This window comes from Haliotis rubra, unplaced genomic scaffold, assembly GCF_003918875.1.
Source record: "Haliotis rubra isolate DU_JTF1 unplaced genomic scaffold, ASM391887v1 Scf124, whole genome shotgun sequence".
Taxonomy (NCBI): Eukaryota; Metazoa; Mollusca; class Gastropoda; order Lepetellida; family Haliotidae; genus Haliotis; species Haliotis rubra.
The window spans coordinates 1,481,089-1,500,055 of record NW_025765159.1 but is presented as its reverse complement, the minus strand read 5'-3'; the positions used below and the strand labels follow the sequence as shown (position 1 = coordinate 1,500,055).

At 39.1% G+C, this 18,967-nt stretch overlaps 1 protein-coding gene across 1 annotated transcript in view; it reads left to right on the top strand.

Moving 5' to 3' along the window:
• The window catches only part of LOC124266219 (phospholipid-transporting ATPase IA-like), a 124,624-nt gene that overhangs the window by 43,901 nt on the left and 61,756 nt on the right, over positions 1-18,967 (top strand). The window contains 5 exon segments of the mRNA XM_046701030.1: positions 10,336-10,456; positions 11,808-11,907; positions 12,580-12,606; positions 12,609-12,680; positions 14,122-14,167. Coding sequence (XP_046556986.1) covers positions 10,336-10,456; positions 11,808-11,907; positions 12,580-12,606; positions 12,609-12,680; positions 14,122-14,167 — 366 coding nt within the window.

Here is an 18,967-nt window from a genome sequence, read left to right as displayed (position 1 = left end):
GTTTGCTTATACATATATTGTGATCTGTATGATCTTGGGGACAGTCAGTTCTGTATACATTAGTGTAACGAGGATATTTTGGTGGTTTATGGTGGAAGCACCATTTTATACACAGGGTATATCTTCATATATTTGCCTGTAGCAAGGTTTGTCTGTTTGCATTTGCAGAATTGTCACATCCACCGCTGAAAGTTAGACTCTGTCTTAGGTATTCGCGCTGTAATCTGCGTGCAAAATGAACAAACGTGTTCCATCTTAGTAGGCAGGATCAGGATTGACATATTGATTATTATCAAAGGAAATAAACAGCAGGTGATTCGTTGACGTTAACCAAGTAATTCTGTTTGTGCACTGAAGGTATACTGCTTCGTGAAAGTAATTTTATCATGGATACAGATAAATATTAAATAATAGCCAAAACAAGAAAAATCCATAATCTTAAATTATTGATTATATGATTCCAACTTTTTCAAGACCATGTGTTTATAAAACATTTTCAATTAATGATGATACTAGGTGTTCGGATGAGTTTACCCTTATCCACAGGTCATGCTGGTGATGCCCATCACAAATGCATGCAAAGGCCTGTCAATTATTCTCTTAAAAGCATGACAACATATGTGAAAGCTGGGAATTGATTTTGTTGTGGATGAGTCAGGTTTGGGAATATCCTCCACGTGTATACCATAAAACCTTTAACAGCTTTACTGAGGCCCTGAATGTTGTAACAACATATCTTAGAGGAGTTGTAGACACTTCCTGGCGTTTGGTATCAGACCAGCTATTGATGTTTGGACTTTTTATTTATGTACTGTTGTCTAGCCATTGTTGCAATGTGTATCTTTAAGACAGTTCAATCAATCGTGATTCACCTTTGAATCGGTTGGCATTTTGTTTTATTGTACACGTAGAGACCAAATCAAAGATGGCTTAGTTGGTTAGCGGGCCTGCTTGGAGACAATACATTTATCAAAAGTTTCCAGTTGTTTTCAGTATATAGATCTTGTTGAAGACTTTTCAACCAATCAGATTGGAGCAAACACTTTATGAGGTCAGTGTTCTTGAAGTGTCATAATTTTATTAGTTTTTCTGAGGTTGTTTTAGTTCTCATGTAGCCCCAGTTTGTTAACATTCACTAATATAGAATTTCTTCATGAGATGTTGAACAAGGTGTGCCTTATTAGAAGTGCTGGAGCGATTGGTCAATTAATTGGTCATTTGATTGATCATGTTGATCTCGCTTGTCAACGATTATCGATAGGCTCGGGAAACTAACCGATATTCATGAGAAATGAAACTTCAAATTATAAAGGATGTTTCTGATTGTTATGTTTGTTACATGAAGGCATAAACAACTAACACATTTTCCTGACCCAAACAAACTGAAAAACAACAAGATTAAGTATCCTCGATCAGTGCCTGGTTCGTGTGCACAGCATAATGATCGTGTCCCGTTACTGCTTACATGAGGTTTGTGGTAGGGTTTATGATTACAATTGATTATTGATTGATTAGTGAGCTCCAATTATCGATCTGCATATTGTGTATGATACCCAGGACTGCTCATTAGTAGAGCTCAGAACGATATATCCCAAATGATACGTATCATGATATCTTGCTTACAATCTTATACGTATCACGCATCTTGCATGTACTTGTTTGTTGTGTATATTGTCTTGATGTCTCTATATGGTTCACATGGCCTTTGACCCATGAAGACCCACTGATCCAAAAAGACCCAAGAAGCCATTCATATCACTATTTAGTGCAAGTATCCTGATCTTCAGTAAACCATACCTGTCTTAAGAGGCGACTAGCGGCATCAGGTGGTCAGGTTCGCTGATATGATTGACACATGTCATCGTATCCCAGTTGTATACATTGATGCTCATGCTGTTGATCACTGGATTGTCTAGTCCAGACTCAATTATTTACACACCACCTCCACATAACTGGAATCTTGCTGAGTGCACCGCTAAACAACAAAGAAATAACATGGCCTTCAAACCGTCTTTGTCAAATCTGGAGTGAGCACACCATGTTTTTCATACACTGAATGTCCAAATACCTACCTCATTGATGATTTATAGTTGACAGATCTTGCTGTTGTCCTCCAATTACTGCAAGCTGACCAACTAAGTGGTGTCATAATTGGATGCTGCCAAGCTACTTAGCCAATCAAATTGTTCAGCTTAGCTGAAATATGGCAAGGGAGGTAACTCTATATAAATCATACTGAGAGTATTCATTAATGCATTTGAGCGTGTGCCTGTCCTGGTACCTTGGATGAAAATATTTGCATTTCACTTCTTATTTGGGTTTCTTTGGGATAATGTGTATGAAAACAAACATTTAATTGAATTTGTTGTATATGACTTTGACGAAGCATCAATCAAGCATTGTAAAACACATTCAGCACACAGCCAAGCATTGTAAAATGTCCGGCTTTGTAAAGTAAAGCTTAGCACATAGGTAGAGTTAAATATCAGAATTTGTAAAGTGGACCACAGTACTGTGTGAAGTTGTGTGAAGTATCGATTTTGAAAAGTAAAGCGCAGTACAGAGGCAAAGTTTGGCAGTGTTAAATGACTGTCTTAGATAGGAATTGATCATTCATGAGCCTAAACCTCTTCAGTAAACCATGCAGACATGTTTAAAGAAATCCTGACTTGAAATAATGCTGAATCAGCACAAACACAGTGATATTGGGAGAAAGGTTTCATGTCAATAGAGCATGCGTCGTAATTATATGAATAGAGAAATGCCATTTACATGGTAGACATGTGTCGTTAATTATAAGAAAACTAGAAATTCCATTTAAATTTTAGTTGTGTTGTCATGATTGTATTTCATGACTGAGCTGAATGTGACAGACAGACAGACTGAAGTATTTTATTCAAGCGTCACAAGTTCAACATGTACGTGAATAAAGGCATGATATAAGAGTACTCAGATATGTTTAACAACCAACAATTATTTGGCTTATGAGACACTGTTCAGACATAGTACATATATATACAACATACAAAATGGTAGATAAATGATATAAAAAAAAGAAAAATAGTTGAAAGAGTAAAAAGATAAAATGTAAAAAGAGATATTAGATAAAAGGCAACGTCTTTAAAACATACTTTTTACAGTTAAAACTATATTTTTTGTAATTTTGCGATATCAGCAGAAGTAATAAATTATTAAGAATATCAATAAAACTGCATGTGTGGGAATCTAAAAATTTAAAACGAGACAGAATATTTCTGCAATCAGATCTTTACATCAAGGCTACCTTGTATGAAGTCAAGGGCAGTGGGGTAGCCTAGTGGTTAAAGCGTTCGCTCATCATGCTGAAGACCCAGGTTCGATTCCCCACATGGGTACAATGTGTGAAGCCCATTTCTGGTGTCCCCCGCCTTGATATTGCTGGAATATTGCTAAAAGCGGCATAAAACAAAACTCAGTCAGTTGTATGAAATGCTTCAAATTAAAGTGTGAGAGATGTAGTTTTGTTGCCAATATAGTTCTTTTCTGTCAACTGGGGACTGAGCTAAATGGTCTACAATCAGATCTTTACATCAAGGCTGCCTTGAATGAAATCCATCAAATTAAAGTGAGAGCTGTAATTTGGTTGGCAGAAGAGTTATTTTCTGATAACTATGCATTCACATAGTAAGTCCTTTCATCTGTTAGTTATATAAAATATATGAATCACTTGTGCTTGCGAAAAAGCCATGAAAGATTAAGGAGTGAATGAATGTTGCAATGTCATCAAGTTTAATTATTCAGAATGTGAGGTAAGAATATTCCTGACAAAGCCTCAGTAATTCACTAGGTTTCTTGTCAACGTGGAGATGTTCAATTTACACAGAGGGTATCAGAACCAAATAAGTCTTCAGCACCCCTTGATGGTTGTTAAGGCCAAGTAATTGAGATGAAGGGTGATAATGTGTGACCTGGTGGAGGATCATCGTATTCCGATAGCGTGGGCCGGTGTAATGCATAATCATCCATTGCCTTGCCGAAGTAGGATGATTGATAGACTGCACAGGTGTAGCTGGAATGGTGAGGACTTTGGCCTAAAACAACATGCACTTGTCCAGCTTGGCATATTTTGTAAATGTGATGCACATTTCGATAACATGCAGAAGAAGCAACAGCTTGTCAATATATCTTGTGAATCTGCTGCTCTTTCAGCTATCAGTATAATTTCCCATCCAAATGGAAATTCAACCATCCTGCTACACCCATAATATTTCCTCCCAGCCATGCCACACCAACACTTACACCCACACCCACACCCATGCCCATGCCCACGCCCATGCCCATGCCCAAACCCAAACCCAAACCCAAACCCATGCCTCACCCAACCCAATATACATTTTCAAACAAGTTCTGTTGAGAGAATTTCTGCGTCCTTATTGGGGTTTGTTGAGCTAGTCGCTGTTTAGTAATGGACAAGATGGTCTTGCAGTCAGTGAGTAGTCTCACACAGAATCCCTACCATCCTCCAAGCTGTGCCCCAGATAATGACACACACGGACTAGTGACAGCTGTCTGTCCGTCACAACTGGTCTTTAATCATGTGAGGTCGTCCACTAGTCACGGAGCCTGAATGCTGTAGAGTGAACTGAGTTGGTCATGAAACAAATCATAATTAGATACTGTATCTTGCAGATTTGGTGTTTTGTATGTTTATATAAGCAGGAATTGTTTGATAATATCTGATAAGCTGTACAAGAAGGCATGGATATATTTTGTCAGAGGGTGAACATAAGATGACCAAATAAATTATTTGTGTTGACCACATGTTTCCGGAACTCATGTGGGGCGGAGGGGTAGCCTAGTAGTTACAGTGTTCGCTCGTCACACCGAAGGCCCGGGTTTGATTCCCCACATGGGTACAATGTGTGAAGCCCATTTCTGGTGTCCCCAGCCGTGATATGGCTGGAATATTGCTAAAAGTGGCATAAAACCAAACCATACTCACAAGAACTCTGGAAGTACATTTTTATATGGTCTTTATATGATAAATCACAAGAACTCTGGTGCACTAGTATATAGACTAATGCTTAGTCTCTGAATATATATAATTTTGATAGTAACAAACAAGCCCATTTAAATTGAAAAGGAGCCCCAGGGAGACCAGAGATTCAGAACCTGAGGAAATCTAGACTTGCTTTATTTAGGGCTTTAGCACTGCAGAGAGAGCTTGGCAGTAGGGAAAATAATGTGGTTCAGGGACTGTGAGACAGACTAACTAGTATACAACTCAACCTGATTTCTGAAGTACAGCATACAGGGATTTGTCTTGTCCTCTTCACAAGTATGTTGATACATTATTTGGTCATAGGTTTGAACAATGTTATTTTCAGTAGGGTTCTAGGAGGTTTAATTCAGCAAAACCTATGGTAGTTTAGTTGTGGGGAGCCTTACATCACTGGGAAGTCGAGTAAGTGAGTGAGTGAGTGAATGTTTAGCGCCACTGTCAGCGATGTTGTTGGCACACATGTCTTCACAATGTCTTGTAAACTGAGTTGGGTCGCTGATAATGTCATGCAAATATATGATAATCCTCATTATGCATGAAACTCTAGTTGATTTGAAAATATGTTTTTCAATTATTAATCTCCAAATTATATTTGATAGAGATGTTTTGATAGAATTTACATGATAAGTGTATTCTAAAGCATACTCAGTCCAGATGTTTTTCGACATTACAAAAATTTAAAAACAACAGATAAAAGTATTGATTTTTTGTTCATTCATCGTCCATTCTTCCCCATAGAAAGACAAGCTCTCTTCATTTTGTGTTTGACGTCGAGCTTTGTGTGTTGAAACTGGCCGTGTCTGTCCTCGATTAGATGTTGACAGTCAGTGGTCCGGGATAAACAACTCCACACACAGTAACCTGTAGCTGTCAGTAGTTTTGTCCTAGCGTCTCACTGGCAAAACAGCGGATTTGCATCGCGGTCAGCTGACTTGGACTGAGGTTTGTGACACCTTTCTGTGAACACCTGGTGTCATCACTATTTCATAATGTTTTATAAACACATGTTCATGATTTGCCGGTAGTGGGAATCATGCAAGTAGAGATTTCTCATTATTATGGGAATATGTTTTGTTGGGTTTGTTCACGTAGTTTATCCACTCTTTGTGAGTTTGGTGCTGACACTATGAAAGGTTTTATTACAGTTAATGCAATTTGTGTGTTGTAAAATTCTGATGTGCACAGATGTTTGACATGTTCGGAGGCATTGTGTCATGAGTAATGGCCATCAGTGAATCAGGAAGATTGTTTATTTTAATCTGTAAGCTTTTGAGTACATAGCACTTATCTTAGCCCTGCCTTGTGGATGTATTTCAGCTGAAGGTGCTGTAAACAGGGGGGGCGTTTCAAACTGATAAAGGATTATTAAACAAGAGGCAGATCTACTAATAATTCCAACGTGATTGAAATATGCACTATGAATAAATATGCTGGCATTTACAAACATAGAGCTTTGGACCAAATCTATCATAAAGTTATATATTTTATTTTAGTTAATCGAAATCCATGATTAAATGTGGAATGCATTTTGCATATGGAAACTGTTTATTTTGTGCCTTTGGCACATCCTACATCATTTCCCTTGCTGAGGTCATGTGAGGATGTGATCAGAATAACCTCCAGCATTGTGTATTTGTCTTATCAGGAGAGCTGATGTAGCAGGGTTAGAAGGTAATGTTCTGATTGTATGCAGCACTATCCTAACAGAGGGCACAGTGTGAAGATCTGGGTTTAAGGCACAGTGTGAAGATCTGGGTTTAAGAATTGATCTTCAGGAACCCATGCTTGTCGTAAGAGGCGACTAATGGGATTGGGTGGTCAGGCTTGCTGACTTAGTTGACACATGTCATCAAATTCCAGTTGTGTAGATCAATGCTGTTGATCACTGGATTGTCTGGTCCAGACTCGATTATTTACTGACCGCCACCATATAGATGGAATATTGCTTAGTGTAGCGTAAAACTGACTCGCTCACTCTACTTCTTGGTGTAGATAGCGAGTCCAGAGGGTGTTTGATCCAGGAAAAATCTCCACCAACTTGGAGGCCAAGTAACTCATTGCCTGTCATCATGTTGATTTAATGCAGTCTGTGATGTTTGATGTGATCTTGACATTGTTACGTCTGTTCCTGTAGTCAGGGAAACTGTAGATATGTCTGAAAACCTTTGAGATGTTCGATAGAGATACAAAGAACTCAATTACAGACCATATAGCTGTAGTATTGCTGAGTACGGCGGCATAAAACTAAACTTGCTCACTTTCTTAGGCTTTGCATATTTGTGTGCTAAGTTGCCTCCCCTGTGACAGATGGAAACACCCTGATTGAATCCAAGTTCAAACCAATTGTGTATCTTGATTTGTCAGCACCATACCACCACTCACGGGTTCACCAATTCAGTAAACATTCGAGAGCTGCATCACATCAGATTTCATTCCACATTCAGCTGACAGGCCGTGATGAAACTGGAATATTGTTCAAAGCAGCGTTAAACGCATCCCCCTGTTGAGGAAATGTTTGAGATGGTCAATGACCTTCTACGCAGTCAGTGTCTTCAAAGACTACTCCATCAGAGAAGCCCTGGCACGCTGTTTGTTTCTCCATCTCTCCCCCGCACTTGGACGAGAACTTGCCACCAGTATTGATTGATTCCTCCACCGTGTGATCCTCCAATACATGATAGGAAGTACATATCTGCTCTTGTGACTTATGGGCTTTGGCCACTCAAGGTGCAGTAGATCATCTATACACTTGCTTTGTGGTCGGTTGACTGTAGTAGTGGTAGTGTCAATGGCAAAATATGATACAGTTGGTGCTGGGTGATGGTATTTGTCTCTGGTAGGTATTGTGTATGTTGTTGGTTAGGATATGAGCTGTATATCCTCTGTTTGTTGGGGGCTATGGAGGCTGCATCTGCATCCAAAACCTTAAACCTGGCCGATTGATCCAGCATCTTTATCACCCATACAACTATATATGTATTGTGTGGATATTTTACAAATGGCCTGTTTGTTGGCTGATGCCTCTCTTGAAGACCTGAAATGTTGATGTGTTCATAAATTGTCTTTATTGGAGGTTGGTGTGAAGACTTAATCTGGTCAGCAATTGTCATGGTCTTTTTATTGTTCACTCCTATTCCGCCTCTGATTTAAGTAGAGGAAGTGAGTGCTGGTTTTCATCTGAAATGCTGGAAATGGAATTCTCTCTGTTGATAGAAAGTAAAGATGTCGCAATGTAAGAGTTCCTTATCATGACAGGCTAACTGTATCTGCATCTAAACCTTAAATCTGGCATCCCCATCGTCTATACAACTACATCTATACATATGTCTTGTGTGGATATTTTACAAATGGCTTGTTAGTTGGCTGGTTCCTGTCTTGAAGACCTCTTGTGTTGACATGTTCATAACTGTCTTATTTTAGGTTTGTGTGAAGACTTAATCTGATCAGCAATTCTCAAGGTTACTTTTACACCGTTACTGATTTACTTATAAATACATGTAGTATTAAATACATATATAAGGAAGTGAATGCTGGTTTGGATCTGAAATGCTTGAAATGGAATTCTCTGTGTTGATACAAAGTAAAGATGTCGGCATTGTAAACCTTGTCATCTTGACTGGATAACAGTAAATGTGATGTGGGTCAATCAGTGAGATTGGTGTAAGTGTGAGTGAGGGGTGGGTATGGGGAGAATATAAGATCTGTAGGTAAGAGATTTGACAGAGGTGTGATCTATATTTTATGACATTTTTACAGTCTGTGCTATAATGGTTTGAGTTTACAAGCCAAACACAGCTCTTAATTAATAATACCGTTCAATAGATTTTAGTGTTTGACTATAGTAACGATGCTTACAAGATAGAAAAGAAAACTTGGGCTACAGAATTGTGGCTATGAAATGTGTAATCTCTGAAAACATTTCTGTAAATAATTATGTTTTATTAAATTAACAAACCAGTTCTTTGCTGTTTTCAAAAATCAAACTGTGGAATCAAGGAAAATAGATTTGGTTTAGTATAATCTAGAGTATAACTTGTTTATCTTCGATGGTCATGGCACATAACTGTAATTCATCAAGGGGTACTTATGATGACCAGTGTTGCTTTCCACCAGGGCTATTGACATGTGATGGCACCAAGTAAGACAACCTCAGGATGTGGAAGTGTTACAAGCCAACATGTGGGCAAAGTTTGTTAGTATTTTCACTGTTTCAGTGACAATTTAAAAGCAGAGTCAGATTAAGTTTTGTGGTTTATTGTTGAGATGACCACACTCACTAATGTTTCACAGTATAAATCACTTTGTGGAACTGGGCAGGTCTATGACCAGACAGGTCAATGTTTAAATTGCCAGTTATGATAAGCTGAACTTGCTTTTGGGATCTCACATCATCGATGGCATGGTGATGACACTCAGTCAAAGCACCCAACATGTGTGGAAAGATGCCTTTCAGTGATGCAGCACTTAAGTTTTGTGTTTATTGTTTATGTCAAGCCTGTGTTCCTGTGTTTCTATTGTCATTGCTTAACCTGGCACCACAAATATCTGGGCCCCGGTTTACAAAACAATCACTGGCGCCTCATAGTTCTCCTGGCCCATCAGGGACCGCCTCCATGGTGTAGTGGTTAGAGGGTCTGCCCGGAGAGCGGAAGGTCGCGGGTTCGATCCCCGACCGCGTCATACCAAAAGACGTTAAAATATGTTACTTGTTGGTCCCTGCCTGGCACTCGGCATTAATGGGTACAACAAGGACTGGTCGGCTCAGAGTCAGTATAATGTGTCTGAGTGGGGTATTTTATGCTTCACTGCGGCATGGTATCTCAGTGGGCTAGCACTATAAAACCAGCTTAAGTCTGGGCTAGTACAAGCAGCCGCACATACACATACACACGCATGCACGTCGTCATATGAGCGAAATATTCTCAAGCACAACGTTAAACCCAATTTCACCTCACCTGACCCGTCAAGATCCAGATTAGAATTGGTTTTAAGCAACCCATACTCATCGTATGAGGCTTACACAATCAGGTGGTCAGGCTCAATGACTTGGCTGACACATGTCATCGTATCCCAGTTGCATAGATCAAAGGTCATGTCAATCACATGATTGTCTGGTCCAGACTCAATTACTTACAGACCACTGTCATATGGCTGCAGTATTGCTTAGAGCGACACTAACAATCAGACAAAATGGTGTAACCTGAATTTCATTTCAGATAGATACTGAAGTCTTACTACAGACCCAGACAGGTGTGCTGAGAATGTTGGATGTTAATCCTGTGTCTCTATTTCAGATTATCGGCATATGGAGGAGGCACATGCATCAGAGACCACAGAGGAGGCGGACCACCACCAGCAGAGAGTCATCCGAATCAATGGCCCGCAGCTCACCAAGTTCTGCCATAATGAAATCAGGTGAGCTCACTATAGTCTATAGTGGCAGTGACGGTTTACAGTAGTGTAACGACCCATTCATTGACAGTATGTATAGGCACTAGGGGTGGGTATTGCAGAGAATTTTCATATTGCGATATATTGCGATGCAGAAGCATATATTGCGATATATATTGCGATATGTATTGCAATATATTGCAAGAATTATTTTTTTAACAAGAACTACTTATAATCGAGTTAATGCTTTATTATAAACAAAAACACAACAAAATCACTATGATTGATTAACCTTTTATAAAAACTTTTAATCATGACAAAATAAAAATGTAAGTAACATTTGGCACTAATGAAACAGGGAAAAGAACAACTAAAAACCCGGAAATATCCAAAGATTTCCGAGTGTCACAAAGTTTTCCGAATGCATGTCAAAATACCGGTTTTCGATCAGCGTATCGCAATACATATCGTTTTCATGTCTGAACCGGTTATATTGCGTAGCCCTAATAGGCACACACAATAATTTGGTTATTTCTGGCTGTGCCAACACAATTTGAATCTACGACCTGGAACCTGTCTCCCAGCATCACTTGCTGTACATTTTAGTGTTGTTATGTTAAAAGCTGTGCTTACATTTAAAACATTGTATCTTTTCTTGGGTTTTTGATGTTTTTGTGATTCTGCTACAACACTTGAATACAATCTGCTACTAACTTTAACCACAAATTTGGAACCAGATATAATTCTGTTCGGTTTAGTAACCACTAATGATATTAGTACATATGATTCTAAATGCTCCATAAATGATAAATGCCAAGTTTGGACTTGATGTCTCCAAAATTTTTGGCATAGACTTCAGTAGATTATCATTAAACAACAAGTTACGTATTACTTACGTCAGCCTCAAATTACCAGCTCAGAAACCTCTAAGAGACAGTTGGGCACATGGTTGTCTTGTAATGTTGATACCATTATAACACAACTTTCAAATTTGGTATTTCCTGTAGACCCAAAACAGACCTCATCCGAGCTCAAGCATTGTAATGGTTTTGTGTGTCATCAACTTAGATCACACTTGTATTGTTTTAGTTGTGTTTTAGTGAACATTTTAATATTTTTAAAACTATAAGTTGAATGTAGAAATTGTCATGTATGCAACACGTCTGCTCGGAAAGGTGAAGGTCATTGGTTCGATCCCTGCCTGTGTCATACCATCCAGAAAGCAGAAGGGTTAACACTTCAGATCATCTGTAGTCCAGATAAGGACAGACACAAACAGACACATGCATGATCATCACTATGTCAGTGCAGTGATCTTAAACGTGTCCTAAACTCACATGTCATCTCACTAATTATGGATTATTTCTGTTTACAGTACAGCCAAGTACAACATCCTAACATTTCTCCCAAAGTTCCTCTTTGAGCAGTTCCGGAAATATGCCAATATATTCTTCCTTTTCATCGCCCTTATACAGGTGAGAGCGACAGTAACGTGGCAATTTGAGACCAACAAGCCATTGTACAAAGCAACCTTAGAGCTAAGACTACCATAAGTCTATGTTAAGGTATGGGAGTTATGGTCACCTTAGCGCTAAGACTACCTTACGTCTATGTTAAGGTATGGGAGTTATGGTCACCTTAGAGCTAAGGTCACTTTGTACAACAGCACTCTGGTCTTAAATAATTTGTGAATGAAACTCTTAGGACACTGATAGAAACAAGGCGCATTCACCTATGAAGATGTAACCAGTTGATTTCTACCCACGTGACAAGTCGGGGCGGTGGGGTAGCCTCGTGGTTAAAGCATTAGCTCGTTCCCAGTTGGGTACATTGTGTGAAGCCCTTTTCTGGTATCCCCTGCTGTGATATTGCTGGAATATTGCTAAAAGCGGCTTAAAACTAAAACTCACTCACTCGCAAGTCAAGTTATCATGGGAGTTTGTCACCTTAGCCTGGGCTTAAGTCTAAAAGTCACTCACTCGCAAGTCCAGTTATCATTTTGTGTTTGTCACACCAATATCTGGGTATGTTTCCCAGCAAGGAGACAATGTTTAAAGCCTGTTTCTCCTGCCCCTACCTTTATATGGCTGCCATACTGGAGTACAGACTTCAACTATGATTACTTACTCACATGTTTTGTGTTTCAGCAAATCCCAAATGTCTCCCCAACGGGACGCGATACACAACTGCACTACCTCTCCTGCTCATTCTCATGGTGTCCGCCATCAAGGAGCTCATTGAAGATTTTGTAAGTCAACATTTGCATTGCATTCTCCTGAGTCAAGCTGCGTCTCAGAAATGGTTTTATCAGTTACTTTCTTTGTAAGAAGTTCACTATTTCAGTGGGAAGATCCATTTGAGGATCGATCTTCGGCTTTAATTAGTGGAGTTAATTATACCTAATGTGTGAACCAGCACAGCCAGCGAGTATAAATATTTGTAATCATTGTCCAGTTACTTCCTCGTACTAAAAATACAGCATAAAATTATTGGCATAAACGTTTCCTCAGGCTTGTGCTAGCCATTTCCTCCTCCACTTCGTGGTTTATTACAGACTATCCTTAGAAAAAATAAAAGAAAATAAAGGAGAGATATTTCCCTTGGGTGGTATCCTGATGAGGAGTAGCAGTTATTTCCCTTGAGAAGCTCACTCTGAAGTCTGCCATATTGCCAGTCATATACAGTTACGTTTGTTTCATCTTACTAATCATTCAGCACAAATATAACCAAATGCTGTATAATCAGATTTGAAATACAACCTGAAAGTTAAAATATCAAAATTAAAGAAAAATAAATTTGACACAAATATGTTGTATGGGAATTTCATGTAGTAATTTCGTAATATATGAGGATCTTTAACATGGGGATTCAGTATCCACGCTGCATTTGAACTAGATTGTGAACTTGTACTGCAGGGTATTCTGCATGATGTGATTGTAGCATTAGTCATGCATGTGATCAGAATTGTCCACAGTAATGAATTAGCTTCAGTTTTAATGCAATAAGACTAAGTAGGTCAGTGAACAGTCAGTACAGTATAGATAATCCTGAGTTGGAACAGAGTGACATTATTCCTGAGATTAACGTAACAGATAGGAAAGTTAGTCTTGTAAAACTGCTTATTTTGATGTACTTCAATTTAGATGTAGATTTCAATATTTTCATTTCACAAATATGTTGACATCACCTATGTGTTTTAATCTAATTTTGATTGTCTTTATTCCAAAGTCCATTCACAAAACCAGTGGTTAGGTTTATCAGGTTTGGATGAAAATTTCCTGTAATATTTGTATTTGTTGATTAAAGACATGTATATCAAAGAGTAAAATCTTTACATGGATTTAAGCATGTGCTATAACTGATTTCAAACTGTTTAAGAGAAATGCTCTGATATCTTAATGATAACATGATTTTTGGGTTGGTTGTGTAAGCTTAGCAACATAAAGTTTGCAAGTACATTCATATTGGTAATATTGAAGCAGGTTTTGAGGAAAGAGAATTGCACAGATGTGAATAGAAGTATTTCACAATATTTAAGAATTACAAGTTTTCAAACAAACATCAAATAGTGAGGAGAAGACTTATTTTATTGAACCATTGTTCTCACTTCATGATTCAATTCAAAGAAATTCCACGTTTCATATTTACTTATTCCTGTTACCTGAGTTTTTGTTTACATGTATTTGCAGAAACGACACAGAGCAGATGATGCAGTAAATAATAGAAAAATTAATGGTAAGTATTTTTCATTTTTTCCCTCTTAGCTGCATCCTTGATTATTTTGTCATTTGTGTGTCATGTCATTGCCCTACAGATTGTTGTTTGAATGTGAGTTAATGAGGTGAAATTGGGTTTAACGTCGTGCTTGAGAATATTTTGCTCATATGACGACGTGCATGCGTGTGTATGTGTATGTGCAGCTGCTTGTACTAGCCCAGACTGAAGCTGGTTTTATAGTGCTAGCCCACTGAGATACCATGCCTCAGTGAAGCATGAATACCCCACTCAGACACATTATACTGACTCCGAGCCGACCAGTCCTTGTTGTACCCATTAATGCTGAGCACCAGGCAGGGACCAACAAGTACCATATTAACATCTTTTGGTATGACGTGGTCGGGGATTGAACCCGCGACCTTCTGCTCTCCGGACGGATGCTCTAACCACTACACCATGGAGGCGGTCATCACACTATAAAAACTTCAGATTTTCAACAGAAGTCCTCTTCACTGTCAACTATACATAATGAGTTGTACAAGTAATAGTACCGACACTTCATGCCCACATGAGAAGTGGGAAGACCTCACTTCCTTCCTGTGCATCCTCAATTACTTGGTGTCCAATATGGTCACTATATTTTGATAATTACCCTAGGGTCATTAAAACTAGTAGTTCAGTTCAGAGCCCAATTTGAGTGGCATAATGCAAAAGAAGCCATCCAATCACTTTGCCCTTATCAGCACGAGACATTCTCTGCTAAATTAGAAATGGTGACAGAGATGGTCATGTGACTTCTGGAAAGGAAGTTACAGTGGCAAAAGGATGCAGGGAGTTTATCCTTCCTGAGTGGAGATTTAATCAAAGATGATAGTCCTGTTGTGACCATTGGTTCACTATGAATGATGCAGTGGGAGAGTGAGTGAGTGAGTGAGTTTTACACCACATTAATATAACCTATATCAGCCTGTTAGGAATCCAGGTCAGAATGGATCCCTGGGACCTTGTTCTTATGAAGGGAGTAAATTGTGGATCAGGTGGTCAGTGAGTTAGATGATTGGGTGGCAGGCAACACTCTATAGCAACCCAGTCCACATTAGTCTGTAATGACAACTCTGGTACTTGTTTCTACCAGAATCTCTTGTGCTGCTAATTGATTCTTTGATCTAAGAATTGTCAGACAATCCGAACTGGCTTTGAATTATACATACTTGTTTGAAGCAGTGTCTTTTTGTAATTGGAAATCTACTTGGCAGAAAGTGCAATTTCTTCTTGTTAGTAAATGGTGTGGAGATTCTGGTTAAAACAGATCTTCAGTATTATAATGTACTGTTCTTGGGTTCGAGTGGTTTATGCATATTATTGTATGTGAATGAGTGAGTGAGTTTAGTTTTACGCTGCACTCAGCAATATTCCAGCTATATGGCGGCGGTCTGTAAATAATCGAGTCTGGACCAGACAATCCAGTGATCAACAGCATGAGCATGGACCTGCGCATTTAGGAACCGATGACATGTGTCAACCAAGTCAGCGAGCCTGACCACCCGATCCCGTTAGTCGCCTCTTATGACAAACATGGGTAACTGAAGATTCTTTCTAACCCAGACCTTCACGGGTTATTATTGTATGAGTACTTTGATGCTCATGATGTCAGTCACTGGATTGTCTGGTCCACACTTGATTATCTGCAAGCTACCAATATATAGCTGAAATATTGGTGAGTGCTGCATGAGCCTACAAACAAACCATTTAAGGGACATCCTGCATGCATTGTACCTTGTGAGACCATTTTGACCCTGAAAGTGTGTTTTGAATGATTGAAATGAAGCTTGAATTTACCATGTTCACCTTTCTAAGCTAATGTGGTATGACTGAATGATGTTAGACTGTGATACTAATTTACTGTGGCCTTCAATCAGTGACAATACCACAGAAGATGCAGTAATATTCCGTAAGAGGGCATGAAAAGAAAAGTGGTCGCAGATGCCACAATTCTCTGTGGAGAGTTCAATCTTGGAGGTCCAGGTTCGAATCCCAAATTCACCTGATTATGATTATATATACCTATGTTTATGGGCTGCTTGAAAGTCATAGCCAGCAGTCCAAGGTGCCACAGTTCACTGTGGAGAGTTGTAAAGTAGCCATGCTTGTGGTTTTCACCGGCTGTCGTAATCACCAGAGACCTGCAGCACTTCAGTCGTCCTCCATCATTAAGCTGACACGCTATAACACAGCAGGAATACTGTTTCAAGCTGCATCATGAATCAAGATTCTGTTTAAGCTGCATACTCACTTCCTGAAAGTACACACAACGACATCCCTTTGCATTCGTTATCCTGGCACTGTAACTGTGTAGCTCTATGTAAACTTAAGTGATTTAATCAGTGAGCATGGGTTTTGGGCACCACTTTTTATCAGTATTCCAGAGTTATCACAGGGGGGGACACCCAAAATGGGCTTCACACATTGTACCCATGTGGAGAATCCAACTCTGGGTAAATGCTTTAACCACTTGGCTACATCACCACCCCTGTGACTTGAGTAACATGTGAAGCTAAGTGAGAGATTGAGTGAGCATGGTGTTACATGGCTCAGCAATATTCCATCGATATCATGGTGGATGAAAAGCAACTCAAGTAACAGTCATGGCAGACATAAAGTGCCCCAGTCGCTTTATGACTGAAGACCTCAATAATTGCCTTCCACCTCCCTATTGATTGGAAGCAACATGTGTTGACCCACTGCTGTTACGGCTACACCTGTGACAGTGTGACGTGATTGTGCTGCCTCCAGCAGAGATTTATCATAGCCCTGTGATGAATTCTGTTTGTGTTTGATTTGAGTGAGTGAGTGATAATTGCTTAATGTCGCATCAGAAATCTTGTAGCTATTTGCAGCAAGGTTCTATTTAATATTTAATTGATGTTGGCAGGGATAGACAAGTAGTTGATGCACATCATCTAAATTGAGCTATAAATAGGCATTGGTGTAATAGGGGCAGTGGGGTAGCCTAGTGGTTAAAGTGTTCACTCGTCATGTCGAAGAGCCGGTTTGATTCCCCACATGGGTACAATGTGTGAAACCCATTTCTGGTGTCCCTCACCGTGATGTTGCTGGAATATTGCTAAAAGCAGCGTAAAACTACCCTCACTGACTCATTGGTAAAATAAAGTGTAAAGAATATCAACACAGACCCTGTATTTTGGGCTCCTTTGTTTTATGCTGTAGGTTACACACAAGAACAAAATCTAAAGACTTTTGACAATAAAATTTTGAGCCGACTATGTTTTGCAATAAGGTGAAGCAACGCAAGATTTTATCATCGCTGTTTAAAAGAAGTGAATGATAATATGAATACAGTTCTTGATTTAAACAAAAAGACTCTATCAATTATCTCTTCAGATCTTGCTTTCTCAAAACCTGTTTTTTACAGTATGCACACCAGTTTGTACATTTGTACCACCATAAAAAGAATTCAAGTCAGTTCATAAGAAGTAAATGTTTTGGCTAAGAAGCATTACATCTAAAATATATAGATATTGTTCATAGCCAAACGGCGCACATGCTCGTATATATATTATATAGAGACATCAAATTCATGCTTCACTGCAACTAGCCGCGTTAATGGTATTATCTCAGTGGGCTAGCACGACCTAATATAAAACCAGCTATCCATAAAGTTTGTTCTATTGTACAACTTCTAAAAAATGCCACTCACAGAAGTTCACCATTACATGCGTATACATACTTCACACACATGTCCGCCTAGCACTCTTATAAAACCAGTTTCAGTGAGTACTGGGACACATAGCAGCCAAATATTCTCAAGCACTGATGTAAAACCCAATTTCACCTCACCTCACCAAACGCACATGCTTAAGAGTATAGCTCCTAAAATAGATTCTACTCTCACTTGAACATATAGCTGATATATTTTGCCAAGTCCTGTATAGCAAAGGGCATCAGTCAGCTCTGGTCTGATATACAGAGTTTCACAATGAATATTGAAATTTTAATATTGAGTTTGCCATATTCTCCTGAAATGCTCCTGGCCTTCACATTTCAATTCTACATAAAAAATTAAAACTGTTGCAAATCCAGAATAGCATCATACTCTTTCAGTGCTTTGTGTCTTCAAGGGTTCATGTTACGTTCAGGAACCAAACACTGCGTCAAATTTAACGGTATCATATCTAAAAATGAACGCCTCTTTAACAGATATTAATAAGAAGCATCAAAGAGAGGCATTTGCAAGCATATATGCTACTGACATTTGTTTGCAATATTCTGAACAGTTGGGGACAAATCTGACTACCTGGTAAATAATCTTGTCTAGTGATGTTTGGAGATGTTGGCGTATATTTAGGATGCTTGGTAGGGCATGGAATGGCTAGCACCATCATGGTATTCAGCCTTCAGGCTCCTAATTTCGTCTTCACAAACCACTGAAAATTTGTTTTCATTACTGCCACGCTCTGCCCAAACATTTTTGGAATACAAATGATGTGTTTGAATATGTAGAGCAGTTACAAACGGTTTACATCAAGGAAGTGGCCTTTGATTTGAGGAGCCTTGAGCTAAATGGGGTTGATTTGCGGAGAACTCCTCTGCGTGAGGAAGACTAAGAGTCAATTATTGGGCCCCTGCAAGCGAGCAGACTCTTTACTGAGCTAAACATTTGGCTGATTGACACTTCTCATTTTGGTGAAATTGATTAGTTCTTCCAGATGCATATTTTGCTGTTCTATTGAGTGGGTGTCTTGTTGGGAGACATCAGGGTGTGTTGTTGACTTGGTCCAGGAGATATCTGGTGATCCA